General features: G+C 58.3%; 4 protein-coding genes across 4 annotated transcripts; 3 read left to right on the top strand and 1 right to left on the bottom strand.

Moving 5' to 3' along the window:
* Positions 1 to 181: 181 nt before the first annotated feature.
* Positions 182 to 4,504, bottom strand: CA14 (carbonic anhydrase 14; the record flags this gene model as incomplete). The annotated part of the gene is made up of 11 exons (XM_082496095.1): positions 182 to 263; positions 402 to 486; positions 581 to 601; positions 699 to 825; positions 900 to 1,057; positions 1,179 to 1,245; positions 1,334 to 1,429; positions 2,303 to 2,445; positions 2,539 to 2,718; positions 3,527 to 3,665; positions 4,382 to 4,504. 11 exons carry the CDS (start codon positions 4,502 to 4,504, stop codon positions 182 to 184), a joined length of 1,221 nt encoding a protein of 406 aa, XP_082352221.1.
* A 381-nt stretch (positions 4,505 to 4,885) lies between these two features.
* CIART (circadian associated repressor of transcription) lies at positions 4,886 to 6,776 on the top strand. Its single transcript, XM_082496012.1, has 5 exons — positions 4,886 to 4,987; positions 5,527 to 5,825; positions 5,998 to 6,073; positions 6,161 to 6,239; positions 6,361 to 6,776. Exons 2-5 carry the CDS (start codon positions 5,598 to 5,600, stop codon positions 6,611 to 6,613), a joined length of 636 nt encoding a protein of 211 aa, XP_082352138.1. The 5' UTR covers positions 4,886 to 4,987; positions 5,527 to 5,597; the 3' UTR covers positions 6,614 to 6,776.
* A 705-nt stretch (positions 6,777 to 7,481) lies between these two features.
* On the top strand, positions 7,482 to 9,080 carry MRPS21 (mitochondrial ribosomal protein S21). The gene is made up of 3 exons (XM_082495997.1): positions 7,482 to 7,499; positions 7,822 to 7,923; positions 8,859 to 9,080. Exons 2-3 carry the CDS (start codon positions 7,841 to 7,843, stop codon positions 9,037 to 9,039), a joined length of 264 nt encoding a protein of 87 aa, XP_082352123.1. The 5' UTR covers positions 7,482 to 7,499; positions 7,822 to 7,840; the 3' UTR covers positions 9,040 to 9,080.
* A 291-nt stretch (positions 9,081 to 9,371) lies between these two features.
* On the top strand, positions 9,372 to 23,187 carry PRPF3 (pre-mRNA processing factor 3). Its single transcript, XM_082495966.1, has 17 exons — positions 9,372 to 9,440; positions 9,873 to 9,953; positions 12,155 to 12,333; positions 13,116 to 13,246; positions 16,437 to 16,583; positions 17,043 to 17,126; positions 17,226 to 17,446; positions 17,807 to 18,113; positions 18,797 to 18,963; positions 19,693 to 19,775; positions 19,942 to 20,085; positions 20,369 to 20,468; positions 20,989 to 21,102; positions 21,673 to 21,791; positions 22,377 to 22,460; positions 22,551 to 22,612; positions 22,911 to 23,187. The coding sequence occupies exons 3-17, from the start codon at positions 12,189 to 12,191 to the stop codon at positions 23,055 to 23,057; spliced, it is 2,055 nt and encodes a 684-aa protein (XP_082352092.1). The 5' UTR covers positions 9,372 to 9,440; positions 9,873 to 9,953; positions 12,155 to 12,188; the 3' UTR covers positions 23,058 to 23,187.
* Positions 23,188 to 23,697: the final 510 nt, after the last annotated feature.

The following is a 23,697-nucleotide window of genomic DNA, read 5'->3' as shown; positions in this document are numbered from 1 at the left end:
CCTCCCCAGCAAAGAGCCGCCAGCGCTGTCAGGGACGGGGGGGGGAGAGGGGCTTTATTTCCAGTGGGGCCCGGGCAGAGCTGCTGCCGCCATGGGGCTGAACCTCAGCTGGCTCCTCCAGTGTGGGTGGAGGGCTGGGGGGCGGCAGGGGTCCGTCCGTCACAGCCCGGTCTGGGGGGGTTCAAGGTCCGGGGCTGTTGTCCGAGGGGGCACGGCGGGAGGAGGCTTTGAACACAACGTCTTGCTCCTGCGCCCTCCTCGCTCTGCCTCGGGGAGGGGGGAGAAAGGCTGAGGTGAGAGCGACCCTCTGCTGCGGGGGTCCCGCCCCTCTGATTCTGGGGGGGGTCCGGGCCCCCTTCTGCAAGGTCAGGGTCCCTCCTTGGGGTGGGGGAGCCTCTCACCGCATCCTCTTGGCTATGAAGTGGATGGCGAGGAAGAGGCCAAGGCAGCCGGAGATGGCGCCAAAGATGATGGCGATGACTTCACCTGTATGACACCGCAGAGGGCTCGGGGGAGGACCAGGGTAGGGAGGTGACCACCCCCCCCCCCCTCCATCCCAGCCCCCCCGGCTGGGCCGTACCTGTCGAATACCCCCTGGGCCCTGCAAGAGAAGAGTTGGGGCTCAGCGCCGCAGCCTCGCACCCAGCCGAGGCTCCAGGAGCCATTTGGGGAGGTACGGGGGGGCCCTTCCCACTCACCCGTGGGGAAGGATGAGAGCACCAGCCGCTGGTTGAGCTCCTGCGGGACCCGAAAATTATCCACCAGGCGCTGGGGTTCAGGTTCAGCCGCCTCCGTGGCGTAAAGGCTTCCCTGGAGCTGCTCCAGCTGAAAGGAGGGGGGGAGTACTGAGGCTGTCCCCTCCCCAAAACCGGGGTGTTTCACCCCAAAGCGGGTCCTACCTGGGTCAGGCTGATGCGGACGGGCTGCTGGAAGAGGGTCCAGAGGACGCCCTGGAAGCAGGGGGGGGTGGTGAGGGACCCATTGTAGCGGTAGTAGAGGTCCAGGCGCGGGGGCAGCAGGTCCTGCACGCTGAAGGAGGGGATGGCCGTCGTCTGCCCTGGTGGGGGGAGCAGTTTGGGGGCACAGAGGGGGATTTTGGGGGTCCCCGTGCCTCGCTGTCTTGCGCTTTCCCTGCTGTCTCCCCAAGCTACCCCCTTGCTCGTGCGCCGTTCGCTCACCGGCGTAGCGGATGTTCTCGAGGTGGCTCAGGATGTTGTCGTAGGCGGGGTGGGGGTCAGCACCCACCTGGGGGGAGCGAGGGGAGAGGGGGGTGTCAGGGCTGGGGGGGGTGTTGGTTGGTGATGGGGGGGGGGGTATTTTGGGGTCTGCGTACCTCCAGGAGGACGCCGAGCACGGCCAGCCCACCGGCGTGGTGCTGCGCCTCGCTGGCGTTGGTGTAGCGCTCCGCGTCGTAGTGCACCACGTGCATCTGTGGGCAGAGCGGCTCCGCGGGGGGGGACCGAGCAGGGACACCCCCCCCAAACCCGTGACCCCTGGGCTGGTGTCCTCCACTCACCCCCTTCCCCTCGCCCAGTTCCCAGATGCGATCCCACACCCATCCCAGCGCCTTCCGTGCTGTCTGGACCCGCTGCCTGCACCCAGTCGCTGCTCCTGCACCCCATCCCATCTCCTCTCACCCGGTCCTGTGCCTGTTCCCACCCTTAGCCCTGTTCCCGCACCCATTTCCCACCCCTGTTTCCCCTTCCTGCACCCAATTCCCGCACCTGGACCCCTTTCCCGTGCCTGTATCCGATTCCTGCACCCAGACCCCTTCCTCCACCCTTTCCCGTGCCGGTTCCTGCGCCCAGACCCATTTCCTGCACCCATTTATCTGCCTGTTTCTTGGACCTGGACCTCTTTCCCGATTTCTGCACCCAATCCCTGCACCCAGGCCCGTTTTCCGCACCCATTCCCATGCCATTTCCCCCACCCTGCCCCATCCCCATACCCATTTTCCCACCCCCAGATGCCTTTTCTGCTCCCAGACTGATTTCCCACCCCATTCCCGCACTATGTCCCACTCCCAGCCTCTTTCTCACCCCATTTATGCACCATTTCCCTCTCCCAACCCCTTTTCCATTCCATTCCCGCACCATTTCCCACTCCCAGCCTGTTGCCCACCCCATTCCTGCACCATTCCCCTCTCCCAGCCCCATTTCCCACACCATTTCCCACTCCCAGCCTCTTTCCCACACCATTCCCACACCATTTCCCACTCCCATCCCCTTCCCCAGGCTGGTACCCGCTTCAGCCCCCCTCCCCCCCCCCCTTTGGGTCCCCCACCCCGGGGGTCACCCTGTACCTCTGCGGGGGCGCGGTGGCCATCCAGGAGATGTTCGGCGCCGCCGGTGCGGCCGGGCCGGCCCCAGTGGAAATGGAGCTGAGCGGCGGCGAAGCCCCCGGGTAACCCCCGGAGCCGCAGGGAGGGCGGCAGCGCCAGCACCGCTATGGGGCGGGGGGGACGCAACCCTGAGCGGGGTTTGGACATTTGGGGACGTGTCCCCCCCCTTCCCCCAGACCCTCCCGGCACCCGCTCACCAGTGTGGCCGTTGTTGGCGAGGGTGAAGGCGGCGGTGCCGGGCCGGCGGTAGCCCACGGGCCGCACGGGGGGCAGCGAAGGGTCCGGCTGCGCCCGCTGCGTCCGGATATCGATGGGCGATTGGGCTCGGCCCCCGCACGCCGGGTGGCCCTCGGGCCAGTGCTGCTGCCCGTGGGGACCTGGGGGGGGCACGGGGGACTCAGGAGTCTGGGTGGCCCCCCCCTCCCCTCCTTGGGCACCCAACGTGGTCCCGTGACCCAAAATGCCCTCGTTTCCCCCCAAATGAGGACATGGGTGACATTCCCAACCCAAAGCTCGTTAATCTTCTAGGGACATTTTTTCCAGCCGGGGGAGCGGGGACAAAGCCACCGGGGGGGCGGGGGGGACCTGTGGGGTCCCCGTGGGCTGGCGGGATGGGGGTTTAGCCGGGATTTGGCCGGGACCAGATCCTAATTGGATTTGGCAGCCACAGCCTTATGTAAAGGGCACAATAGGAGCATTGGAGCGAGGGGGACCCAGACGTCGGGGGGGGTGGGGTGGGGAGCATGGGGGGGGCTGTCACCCATCCCTCTCCCTCCCATTTGGGGGGACATGGGCGTCCGGGGCGGTGGCATAGGGGGGTCACCCATCCATCCATCCCCTTCCTATTTAGGGGACTCGGGCATCCGGGGGGGGGGGGGGAACATCACCCATCTCTCTCCCATTTGGGGGGACACGGGCGTCTGGGGGGGGGGGGGTGTCACCCATCCATTTCCCCTCCATCATGGGGGACCCTGGAGGGGAGGGGGGGTCTGGGGGGGGCCTGTCACCCATCTGACCCCCTCCCATTTGGGGGGGACTCAGGTGTCGGGGGGGGGGGGGGCTGCACCCATCCAACCCCCTCCCTTCTGGGGGGACCCAAGTGATGCCCCCACGGTGCGGGGGGGGGGTGGATTTGGGGGGTGTGGGGGTGAGTTGGGGGTCCCGCAGGGTGGACGAAGCACTCACCCTCATACGCCCAGTGGGGACCTGTGGGGGGAGAGGAGGTGTTGGGGCTGGGGGGGTCGCGGGGCTCAGATGGGGCCCCCCCGGCCCTTCCCTGGAGACCCTCGTGGGTGGCGGGAGCTGCACCCCAAAGTGGGTCCCACTTCGGGGGGGTCGGGAATTGGGGTGAATGGATAAAAAAAGGGGACACACACACACACACACTCACCGGCGGGCAGGGCGGGGGCCAGGCCCCCCAGCAGCAGCAGGGCGCGCAGCATGGCGGGGGTGGGGGGGGCCGGGTGCCACCGGCCCGGCCTTAAATACCCACCCGGGACGGGCCCCCCCGGGGAGGGATGGAGGGGCCATCCCCGGGCTGTGGGGACGGGGGGGGGGGGGGAGCGCTGTGGGGTTGGGGGGCTGGGACACACACACACACTGGGGGCCTTGTGGGGGGCGGTGGGGTGGGGGGGCTGAAGGGGGATGTTGGTGCTGGGGGGCTTGGGGGGGGCTGTGGGTGCTGTGGGTTGGGGGGGCTGTGGGGGGGCTGTGGGTGCTGTGGGGTGGGGGCTTTGTGGGGGGCTGTGGGGGGTGGGGGGGCTGTGGGATGGAGGATCCGTGGGGATGGGGGGGGGATGGGGGTGCCGTGGGGGGCACTGGGGACCTTTTGGGGGGCGGGGGGGGGCGCTGGGGCGGCCCCCGAACGAGCTCCCCGAGCCCCGCCCCCTTTTCTAACCACGCCTCCTTGCTAAAGCCACGCCCTCCTCTTCCAGCCACGCCCCCTCCCTCCCCCGCGGGGCGGAGGACACGCGCGCGCCCAGCACGCCCCGCCCCGCTCGCGCCCGCTGACGTCACCCCCGGCGCGCGCCCCGCCCCCACGTGGGAGCCCACGCGCCTGCCCGCCCCATTATGTAACGGCGCCGAGGCGGGGCCGCAGCGCCCCCATTCTCCGCCTCCCATTGGCCGCGCCAGCCGTGACGCGCGGCCGAGGCCGCCGCCCATTGGCGGGGGAGGGTCTCCTCGTGGCCGGGGCGCGCGGAGGGGGCGTGGCCTGGGACACCCCCCCCAGCGCGTGGAGCCCCGTGACCCGCCGCGGCCCCCGAGTACCGCCCCCTCCCGCCCGCCAGGGGGCGCTGCCCCGCGTCCCCACATGGAGGGGGCGTGGCCTCGGCCCCACCCTCCCCACCAATCAGCGCCGGGCGGCCTCCGCATTGGGCAGCGCCCGCGACGGCGCGGGCCAACGGGGGCGAGGGGGCGGGGCGGGCAGAGGAGGCTCCGCCCAGCTGCCGGGGAGCGGCGGCCAATGGGAGCGCGGGGGGGCGGGGCCCAGCGGGAGGCACGTGCGGCCGCGCACGTGTCCGCGTGGGGCCGCAGCAGCCGGGGCGGAACCGGCGCCGGGACCGGGACCGGGACGGGGACACGGGGACAGCGATATCGCCACCGGGACGGGGACAGCGGCGCCGCCGCGGCTGCAGCCGGGAGCAGGTGGGACCGGGGGTGGCCGGTGCCGGCGCCGGGGGGGTCCCGGTGCTGGAGGGGGGGGCTCTATTCTGGCTATGGGGGGTCCCGGAGCCGGTTGGGGGGTGCCGGTGGAGGTGGGGGGTTCCGGTGCTGGACGATCCCCGCTCCTGGGGGGGGGGGGGGTTACCGGGTGGGGGGGTGAGGGGTCCCCACCCTGGGGGGAGTTGTCCCCATCCTGGGGGGGGGTCCCGGGGCCGGTTGAGGGGGCTCCTGGTCTTGGGGGAGGGGGTGTCTGGGTCCTGGGGGGGGGGGGGGGTCCCCAGTGCTGGGGAGTCCTGGGACCGGGTGGGGGGTCCCCATCGTGGGTGGGGGGTCCCAGACCTGGGTGGGGGTCCTGGTCTGGTGCCGGGTGGGTTCCTGCACCCCCACCCCCGAGGCGAGAGGTGCCACTGAAGGGGGGTGTAGACATCCCCGGGGGGGAACACAGTGCTTTCTCTATTTTCCATTTGTCCCCAATTTCCCCACTTTTTCCCTCTTTTTTTTTTTTTTCTCCCTCCCCCCAGGAGACCTCGGCCCAGTGGCACCACAGGAGCTGAACCCGGGGAGACACTCCTCCGGGGGGGCCCCCTCCGCTATGGAGCCCCCCATAACCCGCGCCTGCTCCTGCGGCTCCCCCACCTCCAGCCCGGGGGTTCCCCCCCCAGGAACCCCCCCAAAACCCGAGCGGAGCCGCAAGCGGCCGGGGGCGGCAGAGCGAGCACCCCCTGAATTGCCCCCATCACCCCATGGGGGAAAGCGGCCTCGGAAGGGGGAGGGGGGGGACACCCCTCCCAGTGATGGTGATCGCCTCTTTGCCCAAAAAGTGAGTTTTTGTCAGCGAAACAGAGGAGTGCCCCCAAAATGCATCTCTGTCCGGCTCTGCCTCAGCTTCCCCAGCTGAAACTGGGAGGGGGTGAGGGGGGGACGGGGACACACATGACAGCACCTCCCTGGTCTGGATGCGGCCACCATCCTCCTCTTCCTCTTCCTCACAGTGCCGGGAGCTGCGGGGCTTCATCCGGCCGTTGGCGGAGCTCCTGGAGGGGCTGAAACGGGGGCGATACGACAGAGGTGGGTGTCCCCCCCAAAAAATTCCTTCCCCCACCCTCCCAGTCCCCCCCTCCCAAGGAGGATTCCCAAATTTTGGGCGTTCCCCAGGGCTGAGCAGCTTCCAGCAGAGCGTGGCCATGGACCGGATCCAGCGGATCATCGGGGTCCTGCAGAAACCCCAAATGGGGTGAGTTTCTCCCCAGAAGTTCCTGGGGTGGGGGTGGGGGGTACAGGGACACCCCCCCATGGGGTGTGTGTCGTGTGTCCCCCCTCAGCAGTGGGATGACAGCTGCTCTCTGTCCCCACAGCGCCCGGTACCTGGGGACGCTGCTGCAGGTGGAGGGGATGCTGCGGGTCTGGTTTCCCCACGTCGCCCCCAAACCCCCCCAGGATCCGGTTCCCCCCACCGCCGTCGCCCTCCGCCGCCGCCCCCCTGCCGGCCCCCCTGGGGCTCCCCGCTGCCGCCGCCGCTCCCCTGGGGACACCCCGCCCTCCATGGGGACATCGCATCGGGGGTGCCAAACCGGGACCCCCGCATCCCCCCCGGCACCGGATGCCTGACCTGGATTTGCCTTTTTTGATGTATTTTTTTTGTAAAAAAATTGTGGACACTGAGACCTGCGGGCGGGGCCGTCCCGGGGGGGGATCCTGAGCCCCCCCCGAGGGAGCCCCAACCCCCCGGGGGGGGTCGTGCCTTCGCGAGAGTGGAGCCCCCTCCCCGAGGGGGAGGTCGTGCCTTGGGGTGGGGGGACAGGGCGGGGGGCTGGTCCCCCCGTTGGGCCTGTGCCTTCCCCCCACAGGGCATTTCGGGGGGGGGGGGGGGAGGGGGGAGGGAGGTCCTCCCCCCCAAATGTGGGGCTGCCCCACGGCGCGGCCCTGCTGGAAGCAATAAACGCTGTGGGAGCGGCTGGGGCCACCCGGTGCCGGTGTCCTCTGTCCCCTGGGGGGGGTCGGTGGCTGTGGGACCCCCCTGTGCACCCCATGGAGCCTCCTGCCCCCCCCCCAGTGGGGCATGGCCATGCATGGAGCCCCCCACCAGACCCGGTGCCCCCCCCCTCCCTTGCCCCAAGCCCCGCCCCCTGCCCCACATCCTAGCCGTGACCTTTGACCCTCTGACCTGCCCCCAAAAGCCCTGACCCCTGTCCCCGTGCCCCACATCCCAGCCACGCCCCCTCGCCCCAAACGTCAGGCCACGCCCCCTGCCCCACATCCCGCCCACTCCCCTCCTCTAAGCCCCGCCCCACATCCTGACCACGCCCCCTTGTTCCATTTCCCACCCGCGCCCCCCGTCCGAGTACCCTAAGCCCCGCCCCGATCCAGGCGCCCTAAGCCCCGCCCACACCCTGGTCACGCCTCCATCCGCGCGGCCCAAACCCCGCCCCGCAGCGCGGCCTCCTGACCCCCTAAGCCACGCCCCCGCCTGGAGCGACTTCCGCTTCCGGGAGCGGTGAGTGGAGGGGACGCGACTCCTCTGAGGGGGTCCCGCCGTCTCCGGGACGGGGGCGGTTCTGCTGCGGTCTCCGGGGTTGGGGGGGGGGGGGGCCCTACTGGGTCCCTTCGGAGGGGGGGGTTGGGCCCAACCGGGTCGTTCCGTGATGGTCGGGGGGGGCGTTACCGGGCCCGGCCGTGAGGGAGGGGAAGGTCTGTGAGGGGGGAACAGGCCCCGCCGGGGGGGGGGGGAGGCGTACTGCCGCGTTCCCGGGGGGGGTGTGCGGGGCTCGGGGTCGCCCCGGTCCACCCGTCTGTTTCCCCCCCCCCCCGTCACGCAGCAGAGCGGCGGGCGCCGCCATGGCCAACCACCTCCGCTTCGTGGGCCGCACCGTCATGGTTCAGAACGGCAACGTGGAGGCGGCCTATGGCGCGCTAAACCGGTGAGGAGCCGGGGGAGGACCGGGAGGCCTGGGGGGCGGGGGAGAACCGGGGGAGGGCTTGGGGCGTCCCGGGGGGGTCCCGGGAGGGCTGGGGGAGAAGCTGGGAGGGGTCCCGGGGGCGGTTGGGGGTTGTGGGATGGGTTGGAGGGTCCCGGGAGGCCTAGGGGGTCGCCGGGGGGGGTTCCCGGGGAGGGTTGGGGGTTGAGGGGTGGGTTGAGGGTCCCGGGAGGGCTGGGCGTCGCTGGGGCGGCTTTGGAGCTCGGGAGGGTCCCGTTAAGCTTCAGCACTTGCAGATGGAGTGATCACGTTAAACTGTGTGTAATTAGTTCTTGGCTGGGGTTCCCCTCCTAAAGTCCCCCACGGTGCATCTGTGTGGGCTTCTCGTCCCGCAAATCGGGCTCAGAACGTACATTTTTAGGGCTTTTCTCTACACTTATGGCCTCTCAAGTGTGTGTGTGGGCAGGGATGGCAGGGTCAGCGGGAGCTTTCCCTGCCAGCTCTCTGTCCCAATGCCTCCTTGGATGCAGATTAATTAAATAAAAATACATTAAAACCCAAATGAGCACAGACCCAGGCAGGGTTGTGGGCAGTGGCGTCACCAGGGGGTTTGACGGTCGGTGGTCGGCGATGGGGTGGAGGACGAAGAGGAGATGCCATTGCTGTGCTGAGACCTGCTGTGCCCGCCATCATTTGTCACGGCTTAACGAAGCCCCAGGGGCGCTCATTCCCCTCCTCATTATCCTCAACCTGTCATGGGATTAAAAAAAAAAAAGCAGGAGAAAGGCTCTGACTGTTGGAGAGTTAAAAATACAGAAGTGAGGTCCAATTTTACCCAAATTCCTGGGGTTTCGACCCACTGTCGGCTCATTTGCAGAAAGGAGGGGGCTGGGGGTGTGCGCACAGGTCTCACCCTGTTTTTCCCCACCCCCCAACAGGATCCTCACGCAGGACGGGCTGGTGGATGCGGTGCGGCGGCGGCGGTACTACGAGAAGCCGTGCCGGCGGCGGCAGCGCCTGGCATACGAGGCGTGCCGGCGGGTGTACAATGCTGAGATGGGGCGGAAGATTGCCTTCCTGGCACGGGGCAACCGGCAGGACCCCTGGCTGGGCTGCTAGGGGGGCGAGCCAAGCCCCCCCCTCAATAAAGGCCCCTCCCTTTAATCGCGTTTTAATTTAGTTTTAATTAATTATGGCTGATGAGGCGGGGATTGGCCTCGCTGACCGCGGACACGTGGCGGCGGCGCGGGAGGGGGGAAAGCGGGGGGGGCGGGTCTTTTCTGCGCACACAAGATGTAGGCGTGGCCAAGCGAGCGCGCCCCGCCCCTTGACTTGAAGGCCCGCCTGCGCCCGGTTCGCCCAGCCCTCCTCCTTCCCGACACCCCCCGCGCCGGCGGGCGCGCAGGCGCCGCGCCGCCGTTGCCGTTTCCGCTTCCGCCCCGACGTGCCGTCACCGTCAGGGCCGCCGCCGCTGACCGGGCCGGGGCCTACCGGGGCCGCGCCCCGCCGCGCCCGCTGCGGTGAGGGGAGGGGGCCGCCCCTGAGGGGAGGGAGGGCTGGCGGGAGGGGACCGGGTGGGAGAAGAGGCGGCTGAGTGGAGGGAGGGCACGGGGAGGCCGCGCCTGAGGCGGCCGCCAGCCTGCCGCGCTGAGGCCGCGCAGAGGTGTCCCGGGCCGGGGCGCTGCTCGCAATTCCGGGAGCGGGAGGAGGAGGGGAGGCGGACAGAGCCTTCTCCGGTACCGACGGAAGTCTGGGGCTGAGCGAGTACCAGCTGCGGAGGCGGCGGGGGTCTTCAGCGCCGAGCTAGAGCGGTTCGGCGGGGACCGGGCGTCCTTGGCGGGCGACAGCGGCCCCTCGGCGGGAATTCCGACCTCAGGCGGCCGAGTTTTGGGTGGCAAGGCTGAATTCTTCTCTATTTTTTTTTTTTTTTCCCTTTCCTCCCCTCCCTGAAGGAAGCAGTTCGTCTGGCCGGCAGCGCCCGGGAGCACCGGCTTCAGCTTCTCACCGTTCCGGGAAGTAACGTGGGGAAGCCGGTTAGTGCTTATATATATATATATATATATTTAAAATCTCACAGGGGTGTGATTTTTCTGCCGGGTTCCTTGTTGACACCCAGGAGTCCCCGCAGCTCGAGGGTGCTCGGAGTGCTGGCACTGATGGAAGCGTTCTCTTCGGACACCGACCGGCCTCTTTGCTCTCCCCATATTCCGAGTGAAACACCATTAAACATGTTGCGCTGCTCTGTAGGTCCTGATTAGATCGCAGAAGTTGAAGATTATTAACGTAGAGTTTAAAAGAAGCACTAATTATATAATTTCTGTATTTAATAGCATACATGTGCAAAACTATTGATGTGTCAGTGTAGTAATTAATTATTTCCATTTGTCTGGAATCCCCAGTTTTGTCCTGAAGCATTACGTACTGCAGAGTCAGAACTTATAGGTGAAATTCTGTAATAATGTTGTTTTGGGCTGTATTCGGTGCTACTTTTTAATATATCTCTGAGAAACCTACTATAAAAAGTACAAAGCTGCAGAGATTTCCAGAGATTTTTAGGCTTTTGGCTTCAGAGGGGTGCGAGCTCTCCCAAGGAAGCGCAGGCCCTCTCCATGCGGCTTTAAACTTGTAGATTTACTTCTCTTGGCTGCTGTTCACAGACCCTAAATGAGGAAGCACTTCATTAGAACTCACACCCAGGCTCTTAATTCTCAGTTTCAGGAATGAGAACCATATTTGATCGCTTTTCTGTTAAAATAGACTCATGTCAAGGCTCTGCAGGCCTTTTCGTGTGGGGAAGAAATACCGAGGACAAACATATTTCCTTAAGAAGATTTTCTCCTGTTTCCAGATAAAGGGGACTTGGTTTCCAAAGCAGATTAGGGCCCGGGCGTGTAATTAAATGTTGTTGCATCTACAGGCTGTGACTGACAGTGTGAGAACCGCTAACAATTAATGGGGAGAAATTTTTTGCCTTGAAAAATCTGTAATTTCGGCTTCGCCAACGACGGCCACTGTTTTAAACAGCTGACAGAGATGCAGCCAGGCACCTGCTGAACATTTAAGTATCAGTGAAGCAGAACATGATCACAGTAGTTTGTGAATCTCACAGGAAAGAGACTAATTAAGGGTGAGCGGGTGCGTGTGAGGTTTTTCTATATCTGTTTGAAGTGTTACTTAGCTTACGTTGTGCAAGGCAGTCATCTGTCGTCCAGGAGGGAAGGCTGGTGGGATGTCGGAGGTTTAGGGATTTCCCTGCAGAGTAATCTGCGAGAAAGATTTCCCTTCGTAGGGCCTGATGCTGCATCTTGTCTGCTCAGGTTGCAGGCTCCTCACCGTTGAGGCCCTTCCTCCCCGTGCGGCTCATCTAATTTTAGCTTGTGTTGTAGAAATAAGGGAGTGAAAATTGTCTCCGAGAGCTTTTACCACTTGTAAGCCTTCTCACGAAGGAGAAAAGCACAGCACTGAATAGGATGTTTTGGGAGCAGCCCTGCCGAGAGGGACTTGGGGTGCTGAGGGGGGAAAAGCTAGCCGTGAGCCGGCAACGTGCGCTGGCAGCCCAGCAAGCCCCTGGCATCCCGGGCTGCATCCCCCGCAGCGTGGCCAGCAGGGCGAGGGGAGGATTGTGCCCCTCTGCTGCGCTCTGCTCTGGGGAGACCCCCCCACAGTGCTGCCTCCAGCTCGGGGGCCTCAGCACGGGAGAGACATGGACCTGGTGGAGCGGGGCCAGAGGGGGCCCTGGAGATGCTGGGAGGGCTGGAGCCCCTCTGCTGGGAGGACAGGCTGGGAGAGGTGGGGGGGTCAGCCTGGAGAAGAGAAGGCACCAGGGAGATCTCCAAGTCCCTTCCAGTACCTAAAGGGGCTCCAGGAGAGCTGGGGGGGGACTCTGGATCAGGGAGGGGAGCCGTGGGACGAGGGGGAATGGTTTGACACTGACAGAGGGGAGAGTGAGATGAGATATTGGGAAGAAATTGTTGGCTGTGGGGGTGGTGAGCCCCTGGCGCAGGGTGCCCCGAGAAGCTGTGGCTGCCCCATCCCTGGAGGGGTTCAAGGCCGGGTTGGACGGGGCTGGGAGCAACCTGGGCTGGGGGGAGGTGGCCCTGCCCGGGGCAGGGGGTTGGAATGAGATGAGCTTTAAGGTCCTTTCCAACTCTAACCATTCCGTGATTCTATGGTAATGATAATCTGATACTTCTGTTTTACTAGTCTGTGGTTTTCTCGTCTCTTATCTTTACAGGTAAAAGCAAAGTACAGTTCAGCACCTGGCAAAGATGGCGCTCTCCAAAAGGGAATTGGATGAGCTGAAACCATGGATCGAGAAGACAGTGAAGCGAGTCCTAGGGTTCTCGGAGCCCACTGTGGTCACTGCAGCACTGAACTGTGTTGGGAAGGGCATGGACAAAAAGAAAGCAGCAGGTACGTCCTGCTGGCTCCGACCCTGACCCTGCAGCTGTTCGTGGAGGTGGTCAGACCCCTCCATGGAGAAAATAGGCACACACAAAGCCTCAAATAGCCTTGAAATAGCCTCAAATCAGATTTAAGCTCTCTCCCTCTGTTCCTGGAATACCGACCTAACACTGGGATGTGTGGCAGGTCATGGTTTCTTGACGGTGATGGCTGGCAGTGTCTGGGGGGCAAATGCTGTTCTTTCAGGTGTGAAATCTTATTTGTGTTGAGCTAGTTTTGTGAAAGAAACAACCACCCCAAATATGGAAGCTCTCAAGTGTTTTGGGGGGTGATTCTGACTCGGCCTCAATGAGGCAGTGGCGAGTGCTTGTGAATCAACAGAGACAGGTGAGACAGTATGAAAAGACATGGAATATGTTACATAAACCACGGAAGTAAAAATGAATTTAAGGCCTCTTTTTCTAAAGGAATTGAAAATGATATTTTAACCCATGGCTTTCTCTTTTGTTTTGTGGTTTTTTGGTTTTTTTTCTTGACCATTAGAGCCCTAATTTTTTTCTTGTCAAGGCCTGGACTCCCTTAATCCTTCAGAGTTTAAAGCTCCTGACAGCAGGATCTGCAGATCCCAGAGGCCTCCGGAGCCCAGCTTGCAGCCCCTACTACATTAGTCGGATTGAATCCACCTTTAAATATGTGTTGTACAGCTCTGCAGAAGTCTCTGTGAATTCTCCATTCTCCTGCTCATCCCAAGCACTGAATTGTGAATTTACACAGCTCCTTTTCTTTTCCAGACCACCTCAAACCTTTTCTTGATGATTCCACCCTGCGATTTGTGGACAAGCTCTTTGAAGCGGTGGAGGAAGGCCGAAGCTCCAGGCACTCCAAATCCAACAGTGACCGGAACCGGAAGCGAGAGCTGAAGGTGATTATTGATTATTGATTGCTTTTTTTTTCTGTGGTTTGGTGGCCGTGGAGGCAGCACTGGTACTCTGCCACACTTTCCTCTTCCAGAGGGGTACATCTTGTAATGCTTAAAGTTCAAGAGAAAAGACTCTTCTCCATGATGAAGTGTGTGAGCCTTTACCTTTCGGTTCTCTTTACCTTCAGATGAGTAGCACCACACTCTCCTTGGTGGGAAACTTGGGCTTTTGGTGTCTTTAACTATCTCTACTGGGTTTGTGCAGCAGAGTAACTTCACAGGGCTCCATCTCTCCATTTTCTTTCGTACTCTACTGTTGCGTTGGCAGTACTGTGTTTTCACTGGGGCATGGGGTTAATGCCTCCAAAAACTTCCCGTTGCTTTTCCTTGCCCAGACGCACTGGGTTTCGCTCTGCCAACCGGTTCTCCCCATCAGCGAGTGAGTGGGGCTATCTGGTGGGTGATCTGGTGGGTTTTCATTCTTTTTCCATCTGGAATCAGCAGAGGGTGATTTTGGACAACGCCTGTCATAGCACAAGGTGAATTCCAGCAGGGATTTAATGGTGCTCTGGTGTTTCTCCCATCTAACGCTCGTCTGGGATGGTGGAAGTCTCATGCATCCAAACCTGTTTTCACTTCCTTTCTTCTCTTGAAGACTTTACTCGCCATCTTCTGGAATTGCATTTTTTCCATCACTCGCATACCGAGTTTAAAAGGGGCTACTCTCCATGCTGCTCCCTGCTTACAAAGTAAGTTTCCTTTCACTTTTTCTGAGGTTCCTATTTTTTCTGTGTTTCTCTGTGACAGTTTTAGTCAGCACTTAACCTCAGTTAGCTAGAACAGTCCTGGTCAGGATTTGGATCTTTTCAGGCATGTTGGGAGAGAGACAACTGCTGTCACTCCCTATTTTCTGTTAGAAACTTGCTTTTTCTGCCACTGTCCGGCTGAGGCTTTAACTGGTGCCAGAGAAGGGTTGCCTCCAGGTCTGGGTGTGTTCCCCGCTTAACGAACGGTGCGTTAAAACAGCTTCCACCTTGCAGAGCTGGTACAGCCCGAGGAGCAGTGGTGCAACCCGATTTACTGAACTGGAGAGGTTTGGGTTCACGTGTCCCAGCCCCTCAAGAGCGGTGGTAGTGTAAAAGGACTTCAGTCTTCTGCAGCTTTCCTGGTCACAACAGAGGTGCCCATAAGCATCTTTCAAGTATTTCCGTGCTGCCGCTCCGCTTTAATTTGTGTATTGGGCTGGCACAGCCACACACTGTGCTGAGCTGCCACAGGGCCTTTAGAAAGCGAGGTTTCAGCTAGGCTGGTGGATCCTAGCTGCTCCCCTGGACCCTCTTGCATTTGACCTCTTGGGGAGATGGTGGAGAGAAAGAGACGTCATCAATCCCATCGCTGCTTGGTGCTTCGTGGTGGCAGGATTGCAGGCTGCAGTCTGGCGGGGTGACTCCTGCAGCCCTGTGGCACAGCTAACAGGCATGGATCCTGCCTTTCTTCCCAAGTTGAATTCAGATTGTGCCCACTTTCGGGCTGTCTTGTCCTCTCACCTTCCTCGTGGCCGTGGCCGGTGCGCTGCAGGATAGGGGGAGGGAGCAGCAGCCTGTTGCAGAGAGGATCTCGTGCTGGCAGAGCGGAGCAGGGATGGGGCTGGGTGTGGAGTAGGTGATTCTTCTCCAGTGAAGCATCTGCTGGGGTGTCTCGCATGACTGCAGATGGTTAATGGTGTTCTTGGCTTCCCAGCTAACCCAAAAGCAGGGTTGAGAAGCAGCAGAGCAGACCTATCCTCTTCTCTTGGCTCCTGGCATGGGGAGAGGCGTCCCGCCTGCCAAATCATCAACGCCGCTCTCCGGAATTACTTTTCTTGGAGGTTCTCCATCAAGACCTAGATCTGTCCTGACCCTGCTGTAACACGAGATGGTCTAGTGAGGTTGTCAGATCATGGCCGTACTTGCAGAATGACTTCCCCGCCCACTCCAGTGCAGGTTTTAGAGTTGAATTTGTACTTGCAAACTTCGATCTTGTAGCAACGAGCAGCGGATTAATTCAGAATGCTGCTTACTGGTCACGTTAGCTGTCTTCAGCGCGCTGCCTGGCCTGCCTTCTCTCTCCTTGGTTAACTCTTGTGGGGTAGGTCATTGCTTGGGAAGTTTCAGGAACTAAAACGTAATGGTTTACACACTTTATACTATGGGCAAGTCCTTTCTCTTGAACTTGTAGGTTTTCCAAGAAGTACCTGTGTCTGGATGAGGAAGTGTCCTTGTAGAATATGAACCGTTATAGTGAAGAAGGGATTGCAACTAACGCTTACGACCGGTGTGTATATTTTCTTTTCAAATAACACCTTGACACACACACACTACAGTAACACAGTCGCATGGACAAATCCAGTTTACTGTACACAAACCAGGCACTGACTAGTTGAAACCCACGGCGGCAGTCTCGCAGGCTGGGGCGTGCTTGAACAGCACGCTTTCCCAGCTCCCCGAGCGCAGAGCTCCCTGTGAAGCACACCTCGCCTTTTCTTTTGTGACCCTCATGCTGCATGCAAGTCCATCAGCGTGGTCGTTGCTCTGCCTGATCTCTGAGCTGCGCTTCTCCGGAGCAGCTCAGTTTGAGCGCGGCATCTTTGGATCTGAGCTGGAGTTGGCTGGGTCAGAAGTGTGAGGGAATGCCATGGGTGTCCCAACCTGCCCCGGGTCTGGGGCTGCATCCTCCTCTTGGGGAGGACATGGTAGGACAGTGCAGCTTCCTTTACCAAACCCTCTGAAGTTGGCAGAAGACGTGGAAACCATTTTATCCCAGTCAGGTCAGCTTGTGGGCAGGCTTTTTCCATCTCTCTGGGTAGCTGAGCGAGACCTTAGATCTCCTCAGTGCTGAAAAACCTTTGCCCGCCTGAGAGAACGATGGTGGCTTTTACACAAGCATGTCCCTGTGATGTCTCCTGTCCTTCAAGCTCTTGCATGGAATATCATTGATGCTTCTCTGGTGGGGGACCGGAGCACAGGCTTCATGCAGGATTCATACCAGTAGATCAGCCTGCGAGTACTGCCCTGGAAACTCTGAACCACAATGCAGTGCTGAGCGTACAATGCCGGATCCAAAACACGTGGTCATTTATCGTCTTGAAACAATGGCCATGAAGAGAAGTCTTTGTTTTTAACCACAGTTTTCTCCTCCTCTCCTTTTACATTAGGATGTGTTTGGTGATGACTCTGAGGTATCCAAAGAATCTTCCGGTGTCAAGAAGCGGCGCATACCACGATTCGAGGAGGTTGAGGACGAGCCTGAGGTCATCCCAGGCCCACCGTCGGAGAGCCCTGGGATGCTGACCAAGCTACAGGTCAGTCAAACCAGGCTGTGTTACATGAGCTCTGTCCCAGAACGGAGCTGCCTCGGTCTAAAATCTTGAATCCCAGCATGGTTTAGCGTTTACTTTATCTTAATTCATATCACAAGCAAATGACAAGTCGCTTTTGACTGTCCTTTGTTTGCTGCAATCATCACCTCTGTTCCCTTCGCAAGGCTCAGTGCTGCTTGTGCGTTAGGCTAACGATAATGTGAAGCCTTCAAATGGGGAAAGTTTGGATGTTCTCCTCACATAAGATGGAGTAAACGGTCTTGGTAGAGAGTGCCTGCACAGCTAAATTCCTCTCTACAGCTGGAGGTTGTTGATTAGAGCAGTTTGATACAATTCTGTTCCCGCTAAGCATGGGTTTGCAGCTGTAAAAGGGTGCTGAGGACCCCTTCTCTACTTCTGATAGAGAGCAGAAAAATTCACTCTCCAATTTTCTTTCCACAGATCAAACAGATGATGGAGGCAGCCACCAGGCAGATTGAAGAGAGGAAAAAGCAGTTGAGTTTCATCAGTCCTCCAACACCACAGGTACAACAGGCAAATTCCGTGGTCCCCGTTTCAGCTATGATGTCTTGACTTCAGTGTGCTGGAACAGGCCCGTAACAAAACTTCTTTCTCTGTCAACAGCCAAAAATTTCTTCTTCATCCCAATCGGAACGTCTCCCCATTGGCAACACGATCCAGCCCTCGCAGGCAGCGACGTTCATGAACGATGCTATTGAGAAGGCCAGGAAAGCCGCGGAGCTGCAGGCCCGAATCCAGGCTCAGCTGGCCTTGAAACCAGGGCTCATCGGCAACGCCAACATGGTGGGACTGGCCAACCTGCACGCGATGGGGATCGCGCCGCCGTGAGTACCTCCTGTTCGCTGTGTAATCCTGGCGAGCGCAACGCCAGAATGCCGATGGAGGGTCTGCCCAAAGGCTTCTCTGGTGCTGTAGGTTCCCTAGCAGTGGCCTTGACGGCTACTAAAGGAATAAATTTAATATTAAAGAGGTGAAATGGAGGTTATTCCTTGGGTGAGACTCTCCCACCTTCTGCATGCAAGATTTGAGTCCTTTCTGGCGGCATAGATGAGATTTAACGTTATGAGGAAGCCTTTCACAAGTCCCGGGCTGGTTTGATGCTTACCGTGGAAATAAGGCTCACATTTCCTTTGAATTACTGCTGTTCTCACATTTTAATGCAATGTTTCTTGTCTTGCCACCAGGAAAGTGGAGCTGAAGGATCAGACAAAGCCTACGCCACTGATCTTGGATGAGCAAGGCCGAACTGTTGATGCGACTGGTAAAGAGATTGAGTTGACTCACCGCATGCCAACCCTAAAAGCAAACATCAGAGCTGTGAAGAGAGAGCAGTTCAAACAACAGCTTAAAGAAAAACCTTCGGAAGATATGGAGTCGAACACTTACTTTGACCCCCGGGTCTCCATAACCCCAGCCCAGCGTCAGAAACGCACCTTTAAGTTCCATGAAAAAGGCAAATTTGAGAAAATTGCCCAGAGGTTGCGAACGAAGGTATTTGAGGTCTTGCCATGCTAACTGACAGCACAGACATGAGGGTTTCGGTTCGGGATGGGAGTTGATTCTCCTCTCCTGGGATGTGAAGGGAGCTGTGTTGGCTTTGAGGAAGAAGCTTTTCAGTAAAGTCACCTGAAACTTTTCTGTCAACATTGTTCATGTTGGAAAGGCAGGCATCCAAATTTGGACACATGTGGAAAGTGTTTTCTTATGGCTAGCTTCACGTGATGACAGACAAAATCTGGAGGTCTTTTGACAAAAGATTGAAAATTTCCAAAGATAATAGATAATTTTCTGGCTGAGTGTCCTTTCCGCAGAAGTGATCGCACCAGAGGTGGAGATTTAAAGGAATCTTGGTAAAATGCCCAAGTTCTAGGGGAGAAGGGGAGAGAAGAGCTTCATTAGACAGAAAAGTCCAGGGATGTGATGCCTATAGGGAGCTGTTCCTTTTGGATCGCTCCACGCTCCTAGAAGGCTCACTGATAAGACCAGATTTTTGGCAGGTTTGTGAGCTTCTGCAAAAGCACTCTGCTGTCACATGCTGTGTGGTTTCTTCTGTGGTCTGCTTCAAATTGTTTAAAAAAAAAAAAATCAGCAGGTGCATACATATTGTGCTTTTCCTGAAGGTTGTGCTATTTTGGAATGACCTTTATGTGCTGTTTTCTTTTCCTTCTTCACAGGCTCAACTAGAAAAACTGCAGGCAGAGATCTCGCAGGCTGCCAGGAAGACAGGGATACACACTTCCACCAAGTTGGCTCTTATTACCCCAAAGAAGGAGCTGAAAGAGGGGGAGATCCCGGAGATAGAGTGGTGGGACTCCTACATCATCCCTAACGGCCTTGACTTGTAAGTATTTTATTTGCCAGGTTTTGATCGTTCTGCTGCAGGAGGAAACTCGGGCAGCTTCTCGGGGGTGACATGGTGGTCAAGGCCAGGTTGGACGGGGCTTGGAGCAATCTGGTCTAGTGGAAGGTGTCCCTGCCCATGGCAGGGAGTTGGAACTAGATGATCTTCAAGGTCCCTTCCAACTAACCATTCCATAATAAATCAGGCCAGACGTATCTGCTTGAGCTCTTGAATTCCACCTCCCTCGTCTCCGAGATCCAGGTGGGCACTAGTTTTGCTCCCAAAGTCTCTTGGAACTGGTGGTAGGCAGCTGCCTTTCTCCCTTCTTGGAGGTAGTTTTCCCCCAGTGACCAAGAAGGTGACTGCTATGGAGTTAGATGGGGTTTTTTTGCCTAAAGTTGGTGGTCTGGTTTGTTTTTTTTCGAGCATGAGTGTTCTGTACAAGTCTTGTTGACGGCAGAGTTGTGGGAAGCCTGCCTCCTAACCATGAAATGTGGGTGGATATTCCACTGGGGGAGACACCTCCGCATTAGTACTACGTCACTGCGTGTCTCCTTCAGCACATGGAGCTCTGATTGAATCTTTGGGTAGGAATTTGTGCATGTCGCGTACCCGCCATGGCTGGCCCAAGGGAAGTGTTATTTTTTTTTTTTCCATGACTTGTGTTTAAGGGAACGCAGGAATTCAGGCTGGGAGTTTTGCAATGACGCCCAACTCTCTCCTTTCTAGAAAAGGTGGAACGTCTTCAAAGAGAGACGAGTACTTTGGGATCACAAACCTCGTGGAGCACCCAGCGCAGCTCAACCCCCCAGGTATGCCCCAAGTTTGGTCAACTTTGCTGTTAAACTAGAGACAAAATACTCTTACCTATCGGTGGCCTGCTCTGTGCTCGCTGGGGTAGCAGTGCAGACATGAGCTCCTCGTCACTGGCAGGTCGGTTTTGACCTTCTTGCCTTCTTGCCTCATTTCTCTTCCCAGTGGACAGTGACACACCAGTGACCCTGGGTGTTTATTTAACTAAGAAAGAGCAGAAGAAATTACGGCGACAGACTCGGAGAGAAGCTCAGAAGGAACTGCAAGAGAAGGTCAGGCTGGGCCTGATGCCACCACCAGAGCCCAAAGGTAAACGATGGGGATGGCTGCGAGCTCCGGGCTAGTGCAAGCCCTTAGCTGGCAAACCAGCGGCCCGGGCCAAGCCTGGAGATGGCTGGGAACGCTGCAGGCAGCACAGCCTCCACAGGATCGCATGGATCTGTGTATCGGTGTGTGCTGGTGGGATCAGATACCTGCCTGTACAGTCGGTTTATGAGCCTGCAAGTGTGCCTGGTATTTCTGTGCTGTACCGTTATGGCAAACCGGTGTCCGACAGGAGCCTCTCACAGCTCCTCTCCCGTTTCCCTTGCAGTAAGAATTTCAAACTTGATGCGAGTACTTGGGACGGAAGCTGTTCAGGACCCAACAAAAGTCGAAGCTCACGTTAGAGCCCAGATGGCGAAGAGACAGAAGTAGGTGGCGCATCGTACCGTTTTTCAGGGGTCGTTTTTAAATGGATTTAGTGCTGGTGCTGCATTTGTTTGTACAGAACGAAATCCCTGAACTGATGCAGTGAAGCAGGAGCTATGTAATGTTTAGTGTGTTGCTCTAGTAGCCTATTTTAGCTGCCTTGAATGACCCCCCTAAGGCCCCGGGGAGGGGGGAGCTGGGTTTTGGTGATCAGCTCTTGCCACTGGAGGGTGGCCTCGTGCCTGGTATTAAACAAGTTTCTTATGATGATGATGATCACCATTGCCGTTGTTAATAATGAATATTTTCAGGGAAGAGACGGGGGATGAGTTGGACTGGTGACTGGATTAAAAAAGCCAACGTGCTTTTAGTTCGGGCAGGCAGAAATCTGGGCAAGTGTTGCAGCTGCTTTGGGATCTGGGGAACGTATTTCTGTGCTTAGGGAGAGAAGGGTTTCGATGCCTTTAAGGGGTACGCCACAGGGTGCATTTTGCTTATTGCGGCTTGTCTCTCTGCATCCAGAGCTCACGAAGAAGCAAACGCTGCGAGAAAGCTCACAGCAGAACAGCGAAAAGCGAAGAAGGTGAAAAAGCTGAAAGAAGACGTTTCGCAGGGAGTTCACATAGCTGTGTACAGGTGAGCGCGGGGTCGGGTGCTCTTGGCGGTGGTTCACCATACGACTCTTTCTAAATAAACCTGACAAATGCCCTATAGAAATGTGCTGATAGAGAGGAACAGTAGCAGCACTGTGCACCCGCTCATCAGGTTTCCATCAAGCATTGCCTGTAGCAATGACACTGTCCCAAAAGACATGTCCATTATCTCTGTCCTTAACTCATCCTGTTATGGCCAAGCCCTAAAAACATGTGTCAGGTTTGGAGCATTTCAGCTGGGATTGAAGTTTCTGACAAGGACAGCCATTTCCCAGCTGTCAGAGCTAACCTGGTACATTGATGTCCAGAAATCGGGAAACTTTCAAAATCTAAATGAAATGGGAATGGGAAGGGACAGACACAGCCTCTCTGAGCAGTCCGATAACAAATGCACACCATTTCGAGGTGTGGGTAAAGCCCCTGCGGAACAGGAGGAGGAAATGCTGGACCCAGTCAGGACAGAGTAGGGAGCTCTTACGGCTGGTGATAATAGTTCTGTTTTTTCCACAAATGTTTGGGTTTTGTTTGTTTGTGTTTTTTATCCTATCCTTAGGGTCAGAAACTTGAGCAATCCAGCAAAAAAATTCAAAATCGAGGCGAATGCTGGCCAGCTGTACTTAACAGGCGTGGTGGTTTTACACAAAGATGTCAACGTCGTGGTGGTAGAAGGAGGTGAGGACTTGTGAGGCAGGCTTTTGGTCACCGCGTAGCATTCAAAAACTTGCCTCTAGCAAAAATTACTGGGAAAATTGTTGACTGAGGGTTACGGAAGAGCAAGGAAGTAAGGACGCTGCTTGAAACTCCCTTAATTACAGCTCTAATAGGGCTAGCGCTGACTGCAGAGCACACCATAACCCAGTTAGAAAACCCAGCGCATTCGATGTTGAAGGGAAAAGCACTCGATTTGAATCCTTGATGCTCTCTGAGCAGATGCTTAGCGCGAGGAGAGCCTCAGCTCTCAGTCTGGCATGGTTCCTCACGGTTTACGCAGTTCTAAGTAATTTTGCAAAGTGTTGAAGACCCTGTTTGGCAGCAGGAAATCCCGAGGTGGCCGATCTGAGTGTCGTGCCAAAGGATGCGGGAAAGGCTTGGCCACCCCGGGGGTGTTAGCACTGCATCGGTCTTGCCGTGCCCGGTCAGCTTGGCGCGCTGGGAAGAATTTGTGGGTGCTGTTTGGCTTCTGCTGCTTTTTAGAACCTCCTAAAAACTGAAGGTTAAAGTGCTTTTTGTGAAGGTTGAGTCTTGATTCTTCCCCAGGCCCGAAAGCACAGAAGAAATTCAAACGTCTTATGCTTCATCGAATAAAATGGGACGAGCAAACATCGAACACAAAGGGAGAGGGTAAGTCTAAAACTGTGTGGAGGGATAGTGAGGCAGTTCTTCCTCTGCCTTCGGGACTAAAATTGGCTTTATTGGTGGCATTTTTTTCAGATGATGATGAGTCTGACGAGGACACCGTTAAGAAAACAAACAAATGCTCTCTGGTTTGGGAGGTGAGTCGCAGGTGTAGTTCAATATGGGGGGTTTAGGCTGGAGGGAAGCAAGCCCCATCTGATGGCAGAAGTGATGTTCCAAGGCTTTGGATTGGATGCAAAACTGCTTCTCCAACCCTTTCCGTGGTGTTTCGTGAGCTAGCAGAATGAGGAGCATCTCCCACGCACAGTGCTCCCCTAGTCACACCTCAGCCTGAAAAAATGTTTATTCCGGGGTTCCCCGAGTCGCTCGGAGCCGTGTTTCCCCCGACTTTCCCCTGGAGGTGGGTCGCAAAGCATCCCTTTTCTCCTCCCCCAGGGCACAGCAAAGGATCGCAGCTTCGGCGAAATGAAATTTAAGCAGTGCCCCACGGAGAACATGGCACGGGAGCACTTTAAGAAGCACGGCGCCGAGCACTACTGGGACCTGGCCCTCAGCGAGTCGGTGCTGGAATCCACAGACTGAGGTGAGGGGGCCGCCACTGCTGCCGCCCCCCTCCTCACACCACCACCAATCCCTGCCGGATCTCGGACAGCCCCCTCCTCCTCTTGCTCTCCCTCAGCACACTGATTAAAGACATATTTTTTAAAACAAATCACCGTTACGCTTGTTTTCTGGATCAACGGGGTTCGGAGGCCATCCGTTGAAGGAAAGGGGGGGGGTGAACACCTGCTGTCAAAGGTGTTTTTGAGGGAACGGGGGGGCGCAGGCCCCCCTTGGGGGTATGTCAGTGGCAGGAGCCACCTCCACCTCCTTTATTTATACCATAAACTACTTTTTTTTTTTTTTTTTTTTTAAGAAAAAAAGGTGAAGTTGTTTTCTAGCCCGGGCTTGCATCCAGGCCCGACTTCTCCCTCACGGCCGGGGGCGGCCGCCATCTTGCGAGGGGCACGGCGCATGCGCGCGGGGTTCGCGCGACGGGGCGGGGCGCATAGCGCAGGCGCGGCGGAGACCGGGGCGGGCCGACGCATGCGCGCAGGGCCGGCGGCGCAGGCGCGGAGGGTGGCGGTGGGGCGCCGCGGCCGCCCGTGTGAGGGAGCCCGGCACAAAATGGCGGCGGGGGGGCGGGCGCTGCGTGCGGGGGGGGCCGGCCGGTGACCGCGCC

This window comes from Vanellus vanellus, assembly GCF_965231255.1.
Source record: "Vanellus vanellus genome assembly, chromosome: 27".
Taxonomy (NCBI): domain Eukaryota; kingdom Metazoa; phylum Chordata; class Aves; order Charadriiformes; family Charadriidae; genus Vanellus; species Vanellus vanellus.
The sequence above is the reverse complement of the archived record's forward strand: the minus strand, read 5'-3'. Positions and strand labels throughout refer to the sequence as shown.